This window comes from the organism of the source record quoted next, unplaced genomic scaffold, assembly GCF_019419815.1.
Source record: "Pyrus x bretschneideri cultivar Hongxiangsu unplaced genomic scaffold, Pyrus_bretschneideri_v1 Contig6, whole genome shotgun sequence".
In the NCBI taxonomy this organism is placed as follows: Eukaryota; Viridiplantae; Streptophyta; class Magnoliopsida; order Rosales; family Rosaceae; genus Pyrus; species Pyrus x bretschneideri.
Window position 1 is genome coordinate 3,011,381 of NW_025999798.1, and position 20,296 is coordinate 3,031,676.

The 20,296-nt window shown below is 37.4% G+C and overlaps 2 protein-coding genes across 3 annotated transcripts; both read right to left on the reverse strand.

Annotated features, from left to right (window-relative positions):
• Positions 1 to 4,576: 4,576 nt before the first annotated feature.
• On the reverse strand, positions 4,577 to 9,510 carry LOC125471606 (probable carotenoid cleavage dioxygenase 4, chloroplastic). Its single transcript, XM_048572236.1, has 2 exons — positions 8,696 to 9,510; positions 4,577 to 5,724 (listed from the first exon to the last, which is right to left on the reverse strand). The coding sequence occupies exons 1-2, from the start codon at positions 9,366 to 9,368 to the stop codon at positions 4,625 to 4,627; spliced, it is 1,773 nt and encodes a 590-aa protein (XP_048428193.1). The 5' UTR covers positions 9,369 to 9,510; the 3' UTR covers positions 4,577 to 4,624.
• A 7,239-nt stretch (positions 9,511 to 16,749) lies between these two features.
• LOC103953512 (spermidine synthase) lies at positions 16,750 to 20,028 on the reverse strand. Of its 2 annotated transcripts, XM_048572211.1 has the most exons (10): positions 19,702 to 19,829; positions 19,419 to 19,493; positions 18,966 to 19,042; positions 18,737 to 18,859; positions 18,494 to 18,598; positions 18,143 to 18,215; positions 17,973 to 18,044; positions 17,684 to 17,879; positions 17,136 to 17,247; positions 16,750 to 17,041 (listed from the first exon to the last, which is right to left on the reverse strand). In XM_048572211.1, exons 2-10 carry the CDS (start codon positions 19,450 to 19,452, stop codon positions 16,976 to 16,978), a joined length of 858 nt encoding a protein of 285 aa, XP_048428168.1. In that variant the 5' UTR covers positions 19,453 to 19,493; positions 19,702 to 19,829; the 3' UTR covers positions 16,750 to 16,975. The 2 variants fall into 2 exon arrangements, with proteins under 2 accessions (XP_048428168.1, XP_048428167.1); XM_048572210.1 differs by lacking the exon at positions 19,419 to 19,493 and having other exon boundaries at positions 19,702 to 20,028.
• Positions 20,029 to 20,296: the final 268 nt, after the last annotated feature.

Here is a 20,296-nt window from a genome sequence, read left to right on the forward strand (position 1 = left end):
ATATTCTGTTTTCTTGTAGCTCAATTTGTAACTTTTATTTTGGTAGTTTTAATTAATGTGTTACTTGGAAATGAAATTGTGAAGATGTTGCAACCCTTCATGTAATACTATTGCAGTTTGGATGCATTCTTCCATCAAATTATATGTCTTTCTCTTTTACTATATTGATAAGAATTTGACATTTTGCAGCACCATTGCTAGGGCAACTGTATTATCTCATCGGAATTTCAAAGCGTCCAACAATCTACAGAAACAAAACCAGTAACTACATTGCTGTTACACTGAATTATGTATTACTGCATTGTTGTTGCACAGGGTAAGAATTGGTCAATTTTGGTCCTTCCACAAAGTAGGCCAACCTTTTTTCGTTATCTTTTGTGAGCCAAGAGACAAGGTCAAGAATATAACAAACCAATGGCCCCCTCTACATGTGAAAATTAACAACTTTGGGCCATGATAGTAATGTTGTAATTAGTCGAGAAACAAATGGGGTTGTTTCAAGAAGAGTTAAAAGTGCTTTCTGACAATCAAAAGCACTGCGAAATTTGGCAGAAAAACTTACATAAAAATATTTTTGGGAAACAGAGTGCTTCCGAGTGCCCTTTTTTAGGAAGCACTTGAATTTTTAATAAAAATCTCAACGTATTTGCATCAAAAGCACTTTTAGAAAGAAAAAAAAAAAAAAAAAAAGTTTATGAACATAAGCAATTCCGGACGAGACTTAAAGTTTAAGTCAAGTCTACCCTTGGCTCTCCAAGTATTCAATAGGCTGAAATCATCAAGAAAGACTTTTTCTGTTGATGGTGGTTGGGGTGGACTTGAGTATTGACTTGGACTTTTCCGCATTGCTAATTGCATCAAGAAAGACTTCAAAGACTTCATGTTCATTTAGAAATTCACGGTTGTATATGAAACCGTGTGGATTGAGCTTGGAAGTGAAAGCGATGGAAAGCAACCTTACGGTGAAAAATACTTAGCTTCTTGCCTTCGGATTTCTCCCCCCTCTCTTCTGTTTTTTTCCCCTAAAAGTTCATGGTTGAAATCTCAGAAATTGTAAAACAAATCCCTGATGATCTCCACTTCAATTGGCTCATACCATTTGACATAGCCAGAAAAATGAAAGACTATTCAGCTGGATTCATTCATCTCGGTCTTCTCTATCTGGTGCCTCTCCATATCCTAGAGCTCAGCACCATGCTTTTGATCGTTGATTTGGCCTCAAAGATCTATGAAGAGGGATCGACGATGACTCTCAAGGCAATGCTACATATACCCTTTTGAGAAAACTGTTGTGATTGGCTCATATTATGAGTTGGCAACAATTTCATCTCAACCATGTGGAGTGCTAGCTACTTTCGGCTAAAGAAAGGGACAAAGAAAAAGGGGGACATCATTATGATGTCTAGCCCTTGATTTGTGGCTTTTACAAAGGCAAAGAATTGGCCTTGTGTGATGAGCCGAAAGAGAGAAGAGGAGAGAGAGAAGGCGGGGCCTTTTGTTTATATTAAGGCATTTGGTTATGCCTTTGTGAAGTCTGAAAGAGAGCGTCCAAGGGGGAGAGCATTCGGCTCTCCCATGGAAAAGGTTGAACATGGTTTGAGAGAAAATCAAGAGAGCTAGAATGAAAAGTATTCTAGTGAAAGAACTCTTGGGGTAGAGTGAGGCTCTTGGGAAAATTCTGTGAGTGGGTGTACAAGGGATATGGGATTGGGTTATGTCGATTTAACTCATGTATATTTGTACTGTTATTCTCATAGTGAAGAGCAATATCTCTCCGGGGACGTAGGCAGTTTTTTGCCGAACCTCGCAAATTTCTTTGTGTCTTTATTTCTTGTATTTTATTTTGTTCAACTGTGTGTGATTTTGGTGAGGTTGTAATCTGAATCTCGGTTCCGCACTAACGAACGGGCCAAGGCACAACAATTGGTATCAGAGCATCGTTGGGGGCTTTGGTTCGTTGGAGGTCCAGATTTGTTGTTCACCATGGAATTTTCAGTTGAGCAGTTTAAAGGGAGAGGCGGTTTTGCTCTTGGTAAAGGAGAGTAATGGAAGCCTGAAGAAATGGAAGCCGTGTTTAGGGATGCTTGGATCAACTGCGAAAGTTGATATTGAGGAAGAAGACAAAGGCCTCTTTCTTCTTACCTCACTTTCAGATTTGTACGAGAACCTTGTGAAACTTTACTGCAAGGAAAGAAACAGTAAGTTTGGAGCAGGTGCAAGCTTCTTTGGTGTGGAATGATACACACAAGAGACCATGGATGATGGTGGGCACAAGACTGCTTAAGCTATTCAAGGTTGAAATCGTGGAAGAAAATTGGAAAGAGGATCTGAGAGAGACAGCAGGTTCGGATCCGGTTCCGAAGGCAAGGGTCCACAGTGCTACGGGTGCAAGGCCGGGTTAGCAAGTTTGTGGTGGAAGACTTTGAGTATGCCCTCTAGGTACTGGAAGCAACACTTCTCCTGGTGATGTTTAGTCTCAAGTGTTGCAGGGGTTTTGCAGCAGGTGGAGCTATGGGATTCACAGGTGATGAGAAGGTCCTGAGGTAGGAGGAAGTGTGGGAATTTTGTCTGGCTCGATGGGTTGTTGCTGGAAATAGGCGCGCTGACGAGTTTCCAGGTTGCAGACAATGAAGAGGAGGAAAACCTGCTGGAGGAGACGAGGATGTGTTGAGATCCTGTCTGAAGCTAAATGGTGATTTTTAGCTTGCAGCAGCTGCACATGCATTGGCAGTAACTAAATCGGAACAGGACCAACGAGGTGGATTCAGAGTGTGCATGCTGGTAAGATATTTTACTTGGTGTTTGAGGACCAAAATAAATCGTGCATGCAACAACGTACAAGGTGACAGTCGGCGCGGCAACTCCCAAAGATAAGTAAACGTGGGTCTTAACTCTTAATCACCATGCTCGAGTATACTCAACTCAAACTAGCAATTGGCAAACACCAATACGTGTGCAATTAAATTTGCTTCTTAATTTTCTACGTTTCGTCACATCCACAAAACTGTAAGAAAAAGTTGCCTGCTTTTTAGGAATATTTGTCAATAGACTGCCGAACATAGCCACCAAACCAGCAAAGACAATCCTTTCATTTATATTTCATCAATTTTTGAAGAGAAGAGAAATACAGATCAAACCTTATAGATTAATCCTTGTTTCATTTATCTTGCAATTTTGAACATTAAACAAATTTTTAAGAATTAATATGGAATGGGGATTTTAATATTTTGAAAGATTTGTTTTTGTAACTTGTGGGAGTTCGGGAAAAGACAAATTATAGTGTTGTTGGGTGGTTCTGAAGAAAGTAGATCAGTTAAGAGGAGAACGTGGGAGAAGAGCGATTGAGGATTTTTTTGGCGACAGAGTGCAAAGAGAGGAAGAGGAGAGAGCTAGGGTTTTTTTATTTAATTTTTAATTTTGAATAGGGCTGCTATGTTTGTGTGGATATAAGGTTCACGTAAAAAAAAGTAAAATTCATGTTCGTGTAATTACTAAATTGTTCATAGTTTTTATTTATGTTCAGTTTTGTCTAGAAAGTTAGAATGATAATTTTACGAAGTTTTGGTTAAGAATCAGAATTCTATTAATATGTATAGATTATTGTTTTATCAGGTGTATGATTGAAAACTGAAAAGAACAAAATCAAACGGTCCTTTAATCATCAGAAAATACTCTGCGTATTTTCGATTGTGACTGGGATGAACGCGCAAGTGAAGGCAGTGGACATGGAAGCAACCTTGTGATGAAGAATTATGAGAAGCTGGAAGCCTCCACTATTCGTTACAACAGATATTGGTATTGTTGCTCAATGTTGGAACCATATTGGACTATAAACTTATCTCATTCGGGTTTTGAGTTTAGTGGAAACTGAGAATGGTTAGAGTTAATAGGTGAATAAACCTCTTTCCTTTAAAGTAGGACATTAAGGGTTAAACATGTTGGTGAGTGGATATCCCACGTTGGAGCACTATAGACGTGTGTTTTGAACAAACCGTTTTCCTTGATAGGAGGAAATGGTTATGGTTGCACATTTATAAAAGTATAAGTCCCTGCTCAAGAGGAACATGTTTGTATATCAGAAAATCTAGCCCTATTCTAGAAAGAACATAAGGTCCTCCTTGAGTAGAATATTTCCTTTTCATTTCCCAGCGATCAATGGCTTCACAAAGTCTGAACTCAAATCACAGTACTTGATGCATGTTCGTAATCTATGTTTGCAGCTGTATTAAATTCCAACACTCAATGCTTAGATCAATTAGCTTGTTCTGCTTTGGGGAATTAGTATGGTGAAGTGCGATCACCTACATGATTTATTTATGCGATATAGAATTTAATATAATTTTGATATTATCTTTAACTTAATCATCAGTCCAACAAAATGTGGTTCGTACACACCAGATAGGCCCAATAAACCATCTAATTGTAGATTATTGTCGTACTTCTCCGATACATGTTTATAAACACCAATTAATGGTAAATTTTTTTATTTTTTTATATTTGAGCAAAATTAATTGTATTTTAAACTTTTATTTTTTATTGGAAGCTTTATTGTAAAATATAAATATGTGCAATATATTTTTGTTTGTGTAACGTTTGCTATGTTGCTTCATGGGGACATATGAAACTACAACTTGTTGAGATCACTTTCCCTCACAAAGAGTCCGTGGAAGCCATAAGGCACCCGCCGGGGCATCCTCACAGCAGCCACAATGTCAAGCTGAGGAGACTTTGCATCCATCACCAAGAACCTCGATTCCCCAGCCTTCTCATCGTGAACATACGACACCAAAAACCCGTCGTCCTCGTCCGCCTCAGGATTCTCGGGCTCTCTGGCTACGAAAAACGGCTCGCCCCCGTAGCACCCCGGCCCAAACATCCTGCTGGCCACAATACACTCCTTGTGCTCCGCATTGGACACATCCAATTTTACAACTCCTGATATCTTAGGCATGGGATCACCCACAGCTACATACACATACTTATTCTTCCTCCCGAGGTAAGCCGGATTGATCACGGCGAAATCCAGATTTCTGGTCGAAATCAGCTGCCTCGTCACAATCCCCGTTTTGAGATCAATCCGAACCTTCTCAACCAAGGAATGAACAAGATCCATCCTCTCCATTGTGTGCTCTGCTGACAAAACGTTTGGTGCCACCATCACAATAGCATCGTCCTCATCCCATGCATTGGTGGCGTGTACGCTGTTGAAACCCGGCACCTCAAACCACCTCATCTCCGACTCGTCCTTTGCGTACCGCGGAATCACTCCAATTCTCGGCACTTTCGAGGGGTCCAAACCAACGGGGGAGGCTCGTTTAGTGATCATGTCAATAAGGTTCAACCCAATTTGTATGTCAGCAAATATGGCATGTTTTTTGGTGATTGCGAAGTCATGGAGGAACGTTGGAGTGACCATGGAGAATATCGGAACGTCCGGCTGCTTCACGCCATTCGAATCAAAGTGGAAGTAGGTTAGAAACGGCCGTATAAAGCCATAGCGGAAGGCGAAGGCCTCCCCCGTGTCAGGGTCTATCTTGGGATGAGCTGTCATGTTCATGGAGAGCTTGCCATCGAAATCATGGCGTCCCAGAGTTTCGATATCTCCGTTGGACGTCAGGCGGATGGAGTAAGGGAGATCGGACTCGCCGAGAGCATAAAGTCGGTCGCCAAAGAAGGCCAAACTTGTGTTTGCAAGACCAATGCCATTTGCAGGATTGTATTGGCCTATAAACAAAGTAACGGTGAATATTTGAATATTACATCGATCATTTGATAGTAATACTGAATGAAAGATTAGAATAAAAATATAATTAATTTAATTTTGTTATGACAGTTATGTACTTGCTAATGTTGTACTAAGTATCAGAAATTACTCCTTTTTCTTTTGTGCTCATCCTTTAACTTTTGGATGGAATAGACCAAAGAAAAATTGAGGAAGAAAAAGGAGATGTGGAGTAACAAAAAAGATCATTACTACAATTATCATGTATTTGTACTATTTATTTGGGCCCACAAATGTATATGGATCCCATTTTTATTAAAGAGATAATAAATAATGATATAAATAGATAGTAAGAACAACAGTTTTGAACAAAAAATAAAGGGTTAATTACAAAATACTATTTCAACTATTGGTGCCACGACACTTTCATACCTCATCTTTTAAAATTGACAATTTCATACCTCATCTTACGAATTTGTACCAATGTCAGACCTCCGTCAGTTTTCTGTTAAGTTTGACCGTTAAGTTATGAGCTGGTAGGTGTGGGAACCACATCCTTACCCAACTAAATTAAAAAATTAATTAAATACAAATAAATATATTTCAACAAAAAAAAAAACTAATAAATATAGAAAATCATTTAAAAATTTATTAAGAAAATGTGGGACCCACCCCATCCCCCACCTCCCACCTTTTCCCTTCCCCTACCTTTGTCCCTTCGAAGATCTTCGACCCAAACAGAGGCCCAAGACCTTTCCTCCTCCAACACCCCATCCAAACCCCCACCCACTCCTCTTCTGATCGCTGCCAATCCCAAGACTCTGACCACCGCCGCTCCCCGCCATCCTAAACCACATCCCACCTCTGACGCCAACGTCATCCACATCCTTAGCTATTCCAGCTAGTTCTCGCCGGACCACATCCACCACTGAGTTCTTCGATTCTCGATCCCCTTCGAAAAACCCTACCCTCTACAAGTACTATCGCAACACCATCATCGCCAAATCTAGGGCCATTAACCTTTCTCGAAAGCTCACCTTCATGGACCCCCACAAGTCTCTAGTTGACGACATCGGCTCCGTTCAGAGGATTTTCGATTTCCTCGAGGCGTGGGTTTGATCAATTACATTCATTCCGCGCTCAACAAACCCCTCAAGTGGGAAGACAACAGCAAGGCCGTCGATGCTTCTTCTAACGGAGGCAGTGAATCCCCCGCCTACGGTGCCAAGGAGAGCCCCAAGAAGATGACCTGCAATGGTTGTAAGTCTGTTTGCAGCATTGCCTCAACTATGGAGATTTGAAATTTAGGGTTAAGGTTTGGGGGAATTAGGGTTTTCTGTTTGAAATTGGGGAATTAGGGTTAGGGTTTGGGTTGAAGAAGGGAGGGGGTTCTGAAACAGAAATAAGGACAAAGGTAGGGGACGGGATGAGTGCGAGTGGGGATAGGGACGGAGGAGGGAGACCGCATCCCAAAGAGAGGAGAGAGAGAAAAGAGAGAGAGGGTGGTGAAGGAAGGTTGGGGGGACAAGGAAGGGTTTGGTGGCTGTCGAAAAGAAGAAGAAAAAGGGTTGGTGCGGGTGGAGGAAAAAGAAGGGCGGATCCCTTAGGCCACTTTTTATTTTTTTTAGTTTTTTAATTTTTGAATATTTTATTATTAAAAATATATTTTATTATTTTTTTAATCTAATAGGATTAGTGAGTGGGTCCTGTCTTTGGCTACGTCAGGATTTAACAGATAAAACAACAGAAAAACTGACGGAGGTCTGACATTAGCACAAATTCGTAAGATGGGGTATGACATTGTCAATTTTAAAAGATAAGTTATGAAAGTGTCGTAAAACCAATAGCTGAGGTAATTTTTTGTCATTTACCCAAAAATAAAACTATAATAGTTTTTTTTTTTTCAATAGTCAGGACAATTTATAATAAGAAAAATGAACAATAATGATTAAATTGAAGAAAAACTATTTTGTTTCTTTATCAATTTAGTAGCCATAAAGCCGACATGTTTTGTAGTCCGGATCGCTAAAGATTATGTTATCCAATTTTTTTAGGCTTAAATGTCAAAATAGTTTCTGTGTTATAGCCATATGGCCAATTTAGTTCCCGTATTTCGATTTTGACTACTTTAATTCTCATGTTTGTCTCTATTAACCAATTAAGGACATTTCATTCAATCTCTTTTAAAAATTTCATATGAGAAATAATTACTCTTTCTCTTTTGAGAAAAATGCAAATCAACAAGAAATAACACATATAAGAAATAAAACTTCTAATCTGAAAAATGATTAAGGTTGTGACATAGAAAAAAGAGGGAGCAATGTTAGGGAGGAGGTCAGAGAGTTGGGAGGAAAATAATTTTTAATTTTATTTCATTTTAAATATTTTAAATCAAATAAATTATAATTTTATAATAATATATATATTTTTTATAAAAATTAGATAAAAATGTCTTTAATTAGCGAACGAAAAGAAAGACAATAACTAAATTGGCCAAATTAGAAACACAAAGATTACATTGATCCTTTGATTAAAGGGAACTTTAACGAAAAACTCCCGGTACAGTTCACTTTAACGAAAAACCATATTTTTACACTAAAAAGTCAATCATGATACTATTCACTTTACCATTTATTTTTTCCTTATTGTTAAAACTAAAAGTTTTCAAACCATTTTCATTAATTTCTCTTTAATTTTAAAACATAGAAATCATTTTAACATTTAAGTCAATTTTTTTAAAGGAAAACTAATAAAAATGGTTTGAAAACTTGAGTTTGAATGATAAGGACAAAATAAAGGGTAAAATGAATAATACCAGAATTGATTTTTTAGTGTAAAAATATAATTTTTCGTTAAAGTGAACAGTACCGCAGATTTTTCCGTTAAAACTCTTTTTTTTTTAATAAGAAATATGTAGAAGAGAATGCATTGAAATGTTTGCGTTTTAGGTATGGAATGGATTGTGGACCCTACCTGTAAAGACCCGGGCAGCGAAGAGAGCGCCACGTGTGGCGGAAGCGGTGAGGCCGTTGAAGCCAGAGAAGACGTTGGGAAGTATAGGGTGGCCGGCGTCACGCTCAACGGTGTACTTGTAGGTCTTGACGTATCGGCTGCAGAGCACCGCCCGGCCTCCAGAGATCCTAACGGAGTGCAGCATGCCGTCCCCGTCGAACAGGTGGTAGGGCCCACGAGGAAGGTATTGCGGGTTGGGGCCATTGCGAATGTAGGCTCCGTCGAGGCACGGCGGCAGGGAGCCGTGTATGATCTCACACTCCGTCGGCGAGAGCTCCTCAACCGGAGCAAAGTTGTGGGAGAGCACGTGCCTGGGGTCCACTGAGGGTTTCACTGGAGGGTCGATGAAGCTGTTGATGAAATCGTCCAAAGCATTGAAGATCACTGCGGGTAGCGCAGAAACTGTTTGTTTTGCCGCAGTGAAAGTTGAGGCATTGTTTTGAAGAGCATGATCGGCTTTTGCCGCTAGCGGCGGTGGTGGAGTGGTTCTCGGAGGCTGCTGCGACGGCGGCGGCCTTGAAGCTGGTGGTTGGGAGCTGGGTCTTTCTTCCATTCTGATAGAGGAAATACTGCTGAGCTTGGGGGAAGAGAAGGCAGGAAATGCAGATAGGAAGGAGGAAGAGAAGGCGTCCATATTTGGTATGGCCTTGGACGAGATCAGCTGGTTGGAAATTGGAATAAATAAAGGGTTGGGAGCTTGGGATATTTACATGATGTTGGGGGCCAAAGTATTTCTGGCCACAATTCTGCTACATACATCTGTGCCAGTTCCCAAATCGGTGGTGTGTTATCTTGGGTTTCTCTCTCTTATGTGAATTTTTTTTTTTTTTTTTTGTCAAAAGTTGAATATTATTAAATACGTATCGAAATTTTTACATCAGATGCCATAGTATTAAATAATTATTTTGGTTCAAAATCATCCTATGAGTGATCACTCTCCACACGCATGGCATAAGATGCCACAAGATGCGCAGCCTCATTACAGGCACGGGGAGTATAAATAAACTCAACAAAACATAATTGTTGCTTAATAAGGTTAATGTCCCATAGAATACCATCCATGATTGCTTCTGGTTGCATGCTTTCATGAATCATGTTGACAAAGACCTTTGAATTAGCTTCCAACTGAACAGACCCGAAGCCCATTTCCACACAAGCAAAGCCAACCTCATTGCTTCCGCTTCCACCATGATGCTCGAAACATATAGTACTTTGCCCACACCTCCAACACCTTTTAAAATGCCCATAAAATCCCTCGCATTCTACCCAAAACCACCCACATCAGTATGATTACACCAGGCTCCATCACAATTAACTTTTATTGTTCCAAAAGGTGGCTTAACCCACCCTTCAGGACTCTCCCCTCTTCCTTGCTGCCCACAGGTTGGTTGTTGCACTACTTCCCCATCACATCCCGCTATCTTCTCCCATTGTTGTTGAAGTAATTGCATCACAACAGTAGGCTCTACCTCAATTTTCTCAAACACCATACTAGTTCGACACTTCAATATTCTCCATAGACCACAAACCACCCAACGCATAAGATCACTAACCTCCCCCTCCTCACCATATTCCGCCATCTCCGGCAACCATTGGGCTTCCAAATGAGTATAATCTTGTTCTACACTTTTCTATCTTCATTTTGATCTATTATGGGTCGAATTTAGTTAAGAAACGATTGAGTTACGAAGCTTTTAAATTTGCCCAAACTTATGGCCAAGAGCTCCAGGACACTTAACAAAGTTTTTAATGGAATGACCAAAATAATGGATGGTGAACAATCTCAGGGACTATTTCTATTGATTTTCAATCTCAGAGACCAAAATGATGTGTTATGCAAATCTCAGGGACCATTTTGGATATAAAAAGAAGCCTATAAATAAATAGACAAAAATGCCTAATATGCCTAATAATTGATTTATGTATGTTTTGTCACACCCAATAATTGACTAATGATTAACATGCCTAATATGCCTAATAAATTTATTACACATATTAGGCATATTTTAGCTCATTATTCATTTTTATTGGTGAATTTGTTTTGCATGTATTGTTAACTTAATCAAACAGCTTTTTTTTTATGTTGTAGGTAAATTATTTTGCATGGATTCTTATATATATTAGACATAATTTTTTTTTATAGTATATATATGTGTTTAAAATAATTTACCCACATTTATATGTAAAATATAATTTTCGTAACATTAACTCTACATTTATTATTTATAAGTATGTTTTTTAACATTCATTTATTTTGTAGGTAACTTATTTTCATGTAATATTATATATATTAGGCATGTTATATATTTTATAAAAATATATATATGTATTTATATATTGGTAAATTAATTAGTACAAAAATATAGTTAAATTTTGTACATATCATAAATGGATGGTGTATTCAATTCAGATTCTAAGGAATTTTAATTCTTTTGATAAATCTCAACAAAAAAAAATCTAGAAATATTTAATCAGGATTTTAAATGATTCTCTGAAATTTAACATGCATTGAATTAGGGTTTTAATATAGTTTATTTAGATTTTTAGAAATCCATGTGTATTCAATTAGAATTTCAAAATGTTGATAACATTCCAGGTGTATTCAATTGGAAATTCATTTTATATAATTTTTAAAAGTTGAGGAATTTGAGGGAATTATAGAGATTTCGTAATGTATTTTAAGCACTCGCAAATCTCACCTCTTCCCTTGAGATTTCAAGAGAATTGAATCAAAATTTTACATGCAATTTCTCAAAATCTAAATAGAATACACATAATTGTCTTGGTCAACTCTTGAAAGAAGCTACAGTTTTTCACTCTCACAAATAGTGCACCTACTATTTGAATTTTAAAATGTTAAATTGCTTAAAGAAAAAAGCTAGATGGAAATAAGGATTTTACGAGAGAAAAAACAAAGAGGAAAAAAAACTGAAATCGTGCTTATTAAAACTCAACGAATTACATCATTATTGTAGATAATAATATGATTCATTAACATAATTAGTGTATTGTGTCATAAATTGCAAATAATTTGTAATAATACGTTATTTCTTTGCTCACATTTCAACAAATTTGAATTTTGAGTTTTATTTGAATGTTTAAAGATAGATGGGCTTCTATTGAAGAAACAAGAGTTACAAAGATCTATCTCTAGAAGAACCCTTAATTTTATGGTTCTCACCACATGATTAAATAATGTGATGGGAGCGATAGACATATGAGATAAACATATGAGGATAGTCAATTTCAACTCTCCTATTACAAGACTAAGTAATGTAATGAGAGTGCTAAACATAAGTGATACACATATATATATATAAGGACAACTAGTCTGGTATCTCTCGTTGCTTTACTAAATAACGTGAGATATATACATACACACATATTATGGAATAGATACGTAAAGTATGATTATTGTTTTTATTAATGGCATATTTTGCGTTTATTAACACAGTAGGGATTAAGTAGGCGATTTTCACGTTGAAGTACTATACATGTCATATCTAAACAATTAAGTATGTGTTTCGCATAGAGGAGTTGTTCATGACTTCTCTTATCTCAAGTAAGTAAGCAAACCTTACCGTTACAGGAAAACATAAATCACCGAGATATTACTTTATCTTTACTTCTTATTAGATCACGTTATATGTCATGTGGTTAGAGAAATAAAAAATAGTATACACTCGTGACATGCATATTCTTACCCAGAAGGCATTCTTTAACATATAAATAACGTGGATATAGTTTCAAAGTACACAAGTTATCATGTTACATGGGACCATGGGTTCAGATCAAAGCCAAACGTACAAGCGAAAACAACTGTAGGGGATGTGGTTTGTGTCACATTCATATCAACTTGTGACTAGAGTTGTCAAATCGTTCGGCTTGGTCCATCCTCGTTCATTTCAAGTTCGCTCACATGGGTTTGGGATCGAGTTTCTCTTGAAGTATTAAGGCGTTGATCTAGTCGTCATCGGAGTCACAAAGGATATCTAAATTGACTCTTTTATGCCGACCAGCTCCAGTCAGCCCACTTAATAAACGAATTATGCTTGAGCCAATCTTTTAATAAAAAATGAAAAATGATCTACGTCGAATTCTTTTCTTGAGGATTCTAAGGATCATGTGATCACGATCGTTCATCGTATATCGTGCAATTAATTTTCATTAAGTACTATTTACATTTAATTTTAAAATTTAAAATAATTTCTGACCGCACGATATATGATGAACGGTCGCGATCACAGGATTCCTAAGATCCCCAAAAAAAAAGATCCGACAAGGATCCTTTTCCAACATTAAGACTTGGACCATGTTACTAAACACGCCAAATTCTGCAAAACAAACTGCAGTTAAACATGTTATTAAGCTAAATATCACTGCTATTAAGTCTTACTAACCTTAAAAATGTATTCTTTTAATTGAAAATCAACGAATAATGAATTCTTTTTATAATAAGTCAGGGTCGCGAGCCGTGCTAGGCTCAGAACATGCCCAATGGGCCTCTATCCGGGTGACCCATTGAACCTATATCTTAGGTGCGGTCCGTCCACTTCTTACGAATCGTGTCGTACCGTTCCCTATTTAAATAGATCGTGCCTGTGCCGGCCGATCCGTTTGACACCTCTAAATTTGTCTAGTATTGGATTAATATATGCACAAATATAAATAGGTTATGAGTTTTTGATAAAATAAGAATAAAAATAAACAAAATTGGAAACACCAAAAATCATGATATAATGCCATTTACTAGACGTTGTCGTATATTTGGATGAGAGATACGTAAGACTAACAAAATCAGGCTAAATTAATTGGAAATACATTGTAAAAAATTAGATTGAGGGATTTGAAATGATTAGATAGAATGCAATAAGAAATGACTGATTGAATCATTTGTAAAATCATTATTTATATCTTTGTATTTGGCCTGCGAGACAAGTGCCTTACATACCTTAATTAGAACCACCTAATATTAGAATCATGGATCTGTCACTGCTTTGCATTCTCTTTTTTGTAACCAATTTTATTTGTGTGTATTTCTCACACACTTTTAGTGTCAATATAGTTACTATTTGGGTAAAATCTGCTCTATGTTTCTTTCCAACTTCAATTTTAGAAAGGAAAAGCTACCAACCCTATGATGGTGAAAATTTCCTCATTTAGCTTTTTGTATTAATCACCTACCTTGCATTAGAGAGAAGAATTATACAGTTGTTCATGTTTGCGTAAAAGAGTGTTTCTAGCACAACTTTTGCAAAAGAAGCATGCTAGCTGTCAATCTTTCTGAGCTTCATGATAATTATATGTAAACGTGCGACTAATGCTAACATGACCATTGAAGAAGTATACCTAAACCAAAAAACGAAGGATGCAAAATCACTATCCCAATGATGCAAGTCCGTCCTTTCGACTTGTGGCTGTCTTTTGCATTGATTGATTCGCGGGGTATGTTTAAAATTAAGAAGACATAACCCGCACTCAAAACTCAAAAGCAATTCAAAACCCTACTCACTCGTCACCACATATATAACATCAATGTCCAATCAGTCAAAATCACCAAATTACCGATTAAATAACATGCGCCACCTCGAGTTATGAATTAATACTCTATCATGCAAGATTCTGGTAATGGAGGAAGACGCTTATCATATACATGTCATGATTGACCATTGTCCTTTCTTATATTTGGCCTGACGAAAAGATCGTGTTTGTTGTGTTCATGCCGTTTTCATGTGATACTCGTTAATTTAAGTGGTTATGTCATGTCAAACCTATTATCTTAACAAGTTCTTATCAGGTGACCATATAATGGCTCGATTTATTAATGGGTTGTGTCGTTTTGTATCGGGTTAACGAGTCATACTAGAAATTAACATGCCTAATGTCTAGATCTGAAAAACGATATCTTGTCGGATTCTTAATGGGTGACACTATAATGACTCGACTTATTAATAGGTTCTTAATAGGCGACCCGATAATAACTCGAATCGTAAACAAGTTAACTCAAAACATGTTATTTTTGTGTCGGTTTACGTGTCGTGCAAAAATTCAAAGGTCTACTTACATTCAAAGTTTAAAATTTGTTCGATGCAGTTGATATTTTCATGGAAATATCAAAAAATCAAAGAAATATATGGAAATGGGGAGCGAAGTCTAAATTCACCTCATATTGGAGGAACTCTTAAGTTTAGACTAAAATCGACATATATTACCAATATTTCTAACCCATATGTTAAATATCAGAAAAACTCTTGTATTTTGTCCAACTAATGTTTGACAATCTCTAAAGTTTCATTTTAAAGCTCCATCATTTCCATTGAAAATAATCGATATCGATATTCGATATTTTCACAAATTCACATATCGCTATTTTTACCAATACCGATATTTTAAACACCGCTTATATAAACGTCTTTTTACAATGAAAGTGGAGCTGCATTGAGTATCAGATTCCCACATTAGCACATTGGGCCTCCTTAATCCAGAATGCTATGAAAAATATCTTATTTTGGGCTTATCCAGACCCAGGTACATATATTTATCTCTGGTTAATTAGCCATGCTTCCCTTTTGGACTTAAAAATGCGGAAAGCGGGCAACAAGTTCAATCACAATGCAATCCCATTGAAGTTTGTGTAGATAAAACCCAACCCCAATTTGTTGCTAAATTCTCAATATCTCGTAAGGACATTAAAGTGATTGATGATGGAGTTTTGGTCAAGTGATGGATGGTGTTTGAAATCTCTTCCCTAATATTGTTAGATCACTTTAAGCACGTCCCAAGCTATTCGAATTGGTAGAGAGCAAACAAATCAAAAAAAACTTTGGGAAGCTAAAATTTGTCTTTTAGCATGCCAAAATCTAGCATTTGACACCACAATATTGGAAATGCTCTAAGCGCACTAAAAGTGCTTTTGTTAGAAGCATATTCAAATCCTTAATTAAGATTTCAAGAGCTTCCTACGTAGAGCTTTTGCTTTTAATTATCCAGAAGAGCTTTTAGTCTTAATCCAGCATCCGCTTGTATGACAATGTAGATGTATGGAAGTAGAACCTCACGTACCAGCAAGTACAGTATCATTGTCAGATACCATCCAAACCCATTGACTTGATGGCCACTGGGTTTAATCAAACGAAGCCTTCTCAATACATTGTCGTTGACTTGCTTAATAAGCTATTTTATATTACATGACAAGTGATTTCCGCACACATCCTTGTCACTTGTATTCTTGTTTATTTTTTGCATTTGAATTGAAAAATAGTATGCGTCTATACAGAAATCATTTTCCTTTCATATAAGTACTGAAGTATCCCCTGATTAATTTGTAGCTGGTGAAGGTTGTTGATATGGAAAGCAACCACATCATGCTGAAGCAAAATCTAGGGTTATTTGACATACTGAAACAAGCTCTAAACTTGACCTACAAGAATACCCACTTTATTCTACTCACCTCTCTCCCTCTCTTCTGCTTCTCACTTGTCTATGAACCATTGCCCCAAACAACTCTGGTTCAAATCTCATAATTCGTCCGACAACACCACCTCGATTCCTTCAACTACGAATGGAACATTGCTCCACACGGCCACAAGATTGATCGTTGCATTGATGCTCTCAGCTTCTCTAATCAGAGGTAGTGAGCGGCAACGGCATCAAGGACTTGATGATTCACCCGTTTTCTCTGTTTTCGGACTCGGTTTAAGAGGGTCTTGCTTGTTTTTTGCATGCTGTGGAGGAAGGAATGGAGTTGTTGCTCATGTTGGGGTTTTCTGCACCGTGAATGTGATGAAGTGGGTTGTCTTCGTGGTTTACTTCAACAACTGCAAAAGGCAGAGCTTGGGGAAGAAAGTTGATGATGAAGTCGTCGGAGACGATGGTTTGACGAACGCCAAAACGGCATATGATGTTCATGATCCGCCAGACGGAGCACTTGATTTCGGGACCTGTTGAAAAATGACGCATTTGCAGGAAAATATGATGTAATGAAGATTAAATGGAGGCAAAAACTAGCTTGCATGTATATAACCATCTCTGTAATTAATCATGCGGAAAGACGATCTTCGAAAACACTGTTCACATCACTACTACAGCTCCAATAATCCCAATAGGGATCGACTCTAGAACAGCAATTCAAATATCAAATTATTCCATGGTTCATTGCTCTGAATTAAACTATTTCAACTACGGGATAAAAAGGCGCTCGGCAACAACAATTCTGCTTGTTGGATGCTACTAAAGTGTTCCTCACTTTGTTTTTGCGTCAATAACCTTCTTCGCAAAAGATGGTAGACAGAAAGCAGCTGTATGAATCTGAAAATGAGAAAGGAAAGAAAGGTTAAATCTGACAGAAATAGGGATATCATGATGATGAGCTCAACGAAAACAAGAAAAAGCAAAATCACACCTCAGAGTTGTAAAATCTCAAGGATCGTTTCGACTCATCAATTGAATTCACGGGGTGCTTAAAATCCACAGCAGGTCCCTCGGTAGAACAAAGCATAAAACCAATCACGCCACTGAAACAGAAACGAAAGCAAAATAAACAGTAAGATAGGAACTTGTTCAATCAGATTAACGATGGACCAACAAACCAACATACAACACAACGCCAAGTTGTGATAATGAAAGAAAATTTGTAACTGACTAGTGACGGCCATGCAAGTGATGGAAGCACAGAAGAAAACAACAGATTAAGCTAACTTTGGAAAAAATATGTGGCCTATAAGTCAATTGTTGCACTTTTGAAACCATTAGCTATGATAATTTACCACCTAGTAAATTGCAAAATGAAAAGAATCCCGCAATTAAACAAGTTATAAACACAAACGTGGTCATGCAGGCAGGCACATCCTTGTACATCCGTGTATGTGTGTGCATGAGAGAGAGAGAGAGAGAGAGAGAGAGAGAGAGAGTGTGTGTGTATGCGTGAAGGAGACTCAGAAAAATGTATACCTTGGATATGTAGGGACTGTAGTCCATGCGTAGTTGACAGAGCCTTTGAATATCTCGCGACAGTTTGCCACAATATCCTCAATGATGTGCATGTGAAGCCATATACTCTCTGCCTGTGTACACACAACTCCTCCCGGACGAAGAGCATTCGCTACTGTCTGGAAAAAGGGCTTCTCAAAAAGTTCTTTTGCAGGACCTGATTGAAAAAAGAAAAAAACATCAAAACCAGTAAACTCACAACTCTCATATTTCTATCGAAAGCAAGATGCATGTAGTTTCTTATTAATACCTATTGGGTCAGAAGAATCCACTATTACTGCATCATAAGTTCCTGCAGGAACAGCCTTCAAAAATGCAACTCCTACAATATTAAGAGAAATCTTATGAGTAAGCCGTTTACAAGAAATGAAACGAAAAGGCAAGAAAAAAAAAAATTAGACAGAAGAAGAACAAGCGTACCATCACCAACATGAAGTGTGACCCGTGGGTCCTCATATCCAATAGCTACCTCAGGGAAAAACTGTTTAGACACCTGGAATGCAGAAGGAAATAAATCTGTTACCATTTCATCGTATAAAAGTCAGAAGTCTTGAGTCCAATTGTGCGTATTGACAGAGTCTATGTCAAATGAGAACCACATGGTAACATGCATGCTCCAGTCAAAGTAAATTCCTTCAAGTAATGAATCTAGGTGTACACGAAAATATTACACAAGCTACTTTGAAAAGTTTTATACATTAAAATTACAAACAGAACAAGCCGAAAGACATCAAACAGAACAAGCCGAAAGACATCATCATCAACACTTACATCAATCACCATCTTATCGATCTCACATATATCAATCTTCTCAACCGAAGAATAACGAGCCACTTCCCTCAGTACCCCACCATCTCCTCCACCAATAACCAAAACCTAAACAATACCAATTTGGAAAGATTAGACTTCAAAAACAATTCACAATGCTAAAACCACTCAAAAGAATTTATTAAAAAACCATTGTCAAAGCACACAGTTCTAGTAAATGGTAGTTCAACAAAAAATAATATTAACCTTCTTTGGATTTGGAATTGAGCAGAGTGGGAGATGAGTAATCATTTCTTGATAGGCACATTCATCCCTTTCTGTTAACTGAATCACCCCATCCAACACAAGAACCTTTCCATATGTCGCTGACTGTAAACAGAAATCGTAGCATCAATTGAGATAATTTTTTTTCTTAAAGATCAAATGATTGAAACGATTAGAAATAGACGTGAATTTATGAGAAGTGTCAATTTACCTGGAAGACCATCACATTCTGATAGTCAGACTTTCCCTGAAACAAAATCTGCTCTACCTTCAAGGAGTGTGCCTCTCCTGCATAATATCATGTATAAATCAATTTCCATAGAGTTGCAGTCTAGTTCTATAATCAGTCTACCAAACAACGGGAAGATACAATAAACAATCAACAAAACACCGAGCAATCCCTGTTTTCATTTGGTAAGCATCCGATTATCAATCTTATGTTTCAAACATCCAGCAACACGCATTATAACTTGAACAAACATTTGATGAGAAATTATTCACCATAGTTAGAGAAAGTGCAAGTATTGGAGCATGTGACCATATAATATCAACATTTCAAACTTGCAAGTGACTCAGAATCGCTAAGCGACATCAAGCAGTATACCCCTGCATTCCAACACTTGATGACATACAAGAAAGCAGAGGAGGGAAATTTATCATATACTCTGTACCCCTGCATCCCAACAATTGTGGTCCATAAAAGCGGCACAATCTATTAGCTTCAATCTAAACTGTTATTCTGTGCAAAAACCCATTTCCAAGATTTCATTAGCAAGCATTAATACCTAACAGGCAAACAAATAACGATTCAGAAAACAAACCAATAATTTCATAACATTTATAGCTATAAATATTAAATAAACTATTTGGAAACTTTCCCACAATTTCTGAGCTTCCAAACACAAGTTATAGCGAGAAAATAAATGGGGATGGAAGAGAAAACCAACCTGGCCACATTGAGCTAATCTCAGAAAACCAGCCGGGAATGACAGCGGAGACAGAATCCGGCTCCTTGCTACCGTCAGTCTCCATGGAGACGGCTGAGGCAGCAGCTGCGGCGCCGTTCTCTTCTTCCTCCCTGGGCCTCTTCACAGGAAAATCAGCGGACCCCGCCACGCTCTCGTCCGCCATAGCCAAACGCACCAAAGGAATGAACCAGCGAAAACCTAAAGGAGGCGAGATATGAATGAGTGAGCCGCGAGCGAGTGAGTTTGCTAGCGGTTTAACTTTTAAGGACACTCTGAGAAAACAGACCGCACAGTCTCGGACTCTCGGCGTCGCTCAATTTTATATAAAGCCACAAATTTTAATATATTCTTTAATAATTAATTAGTTATTAAAATGAATTAAAACGTTGTATGGTAAATTAATCTGGTGAAAAACACAAAAAGTACGCCTCACCCGGGCTATGTAGTATTATTGTTTATTTGTAAATAATATCGTTTGTTTAAAAAAAATAAATTATAATGTTTATTTAATAGTACAATATAAATATATATAATTATTTATTTATTATTTTAGAAATATGTTTATTTATTATCT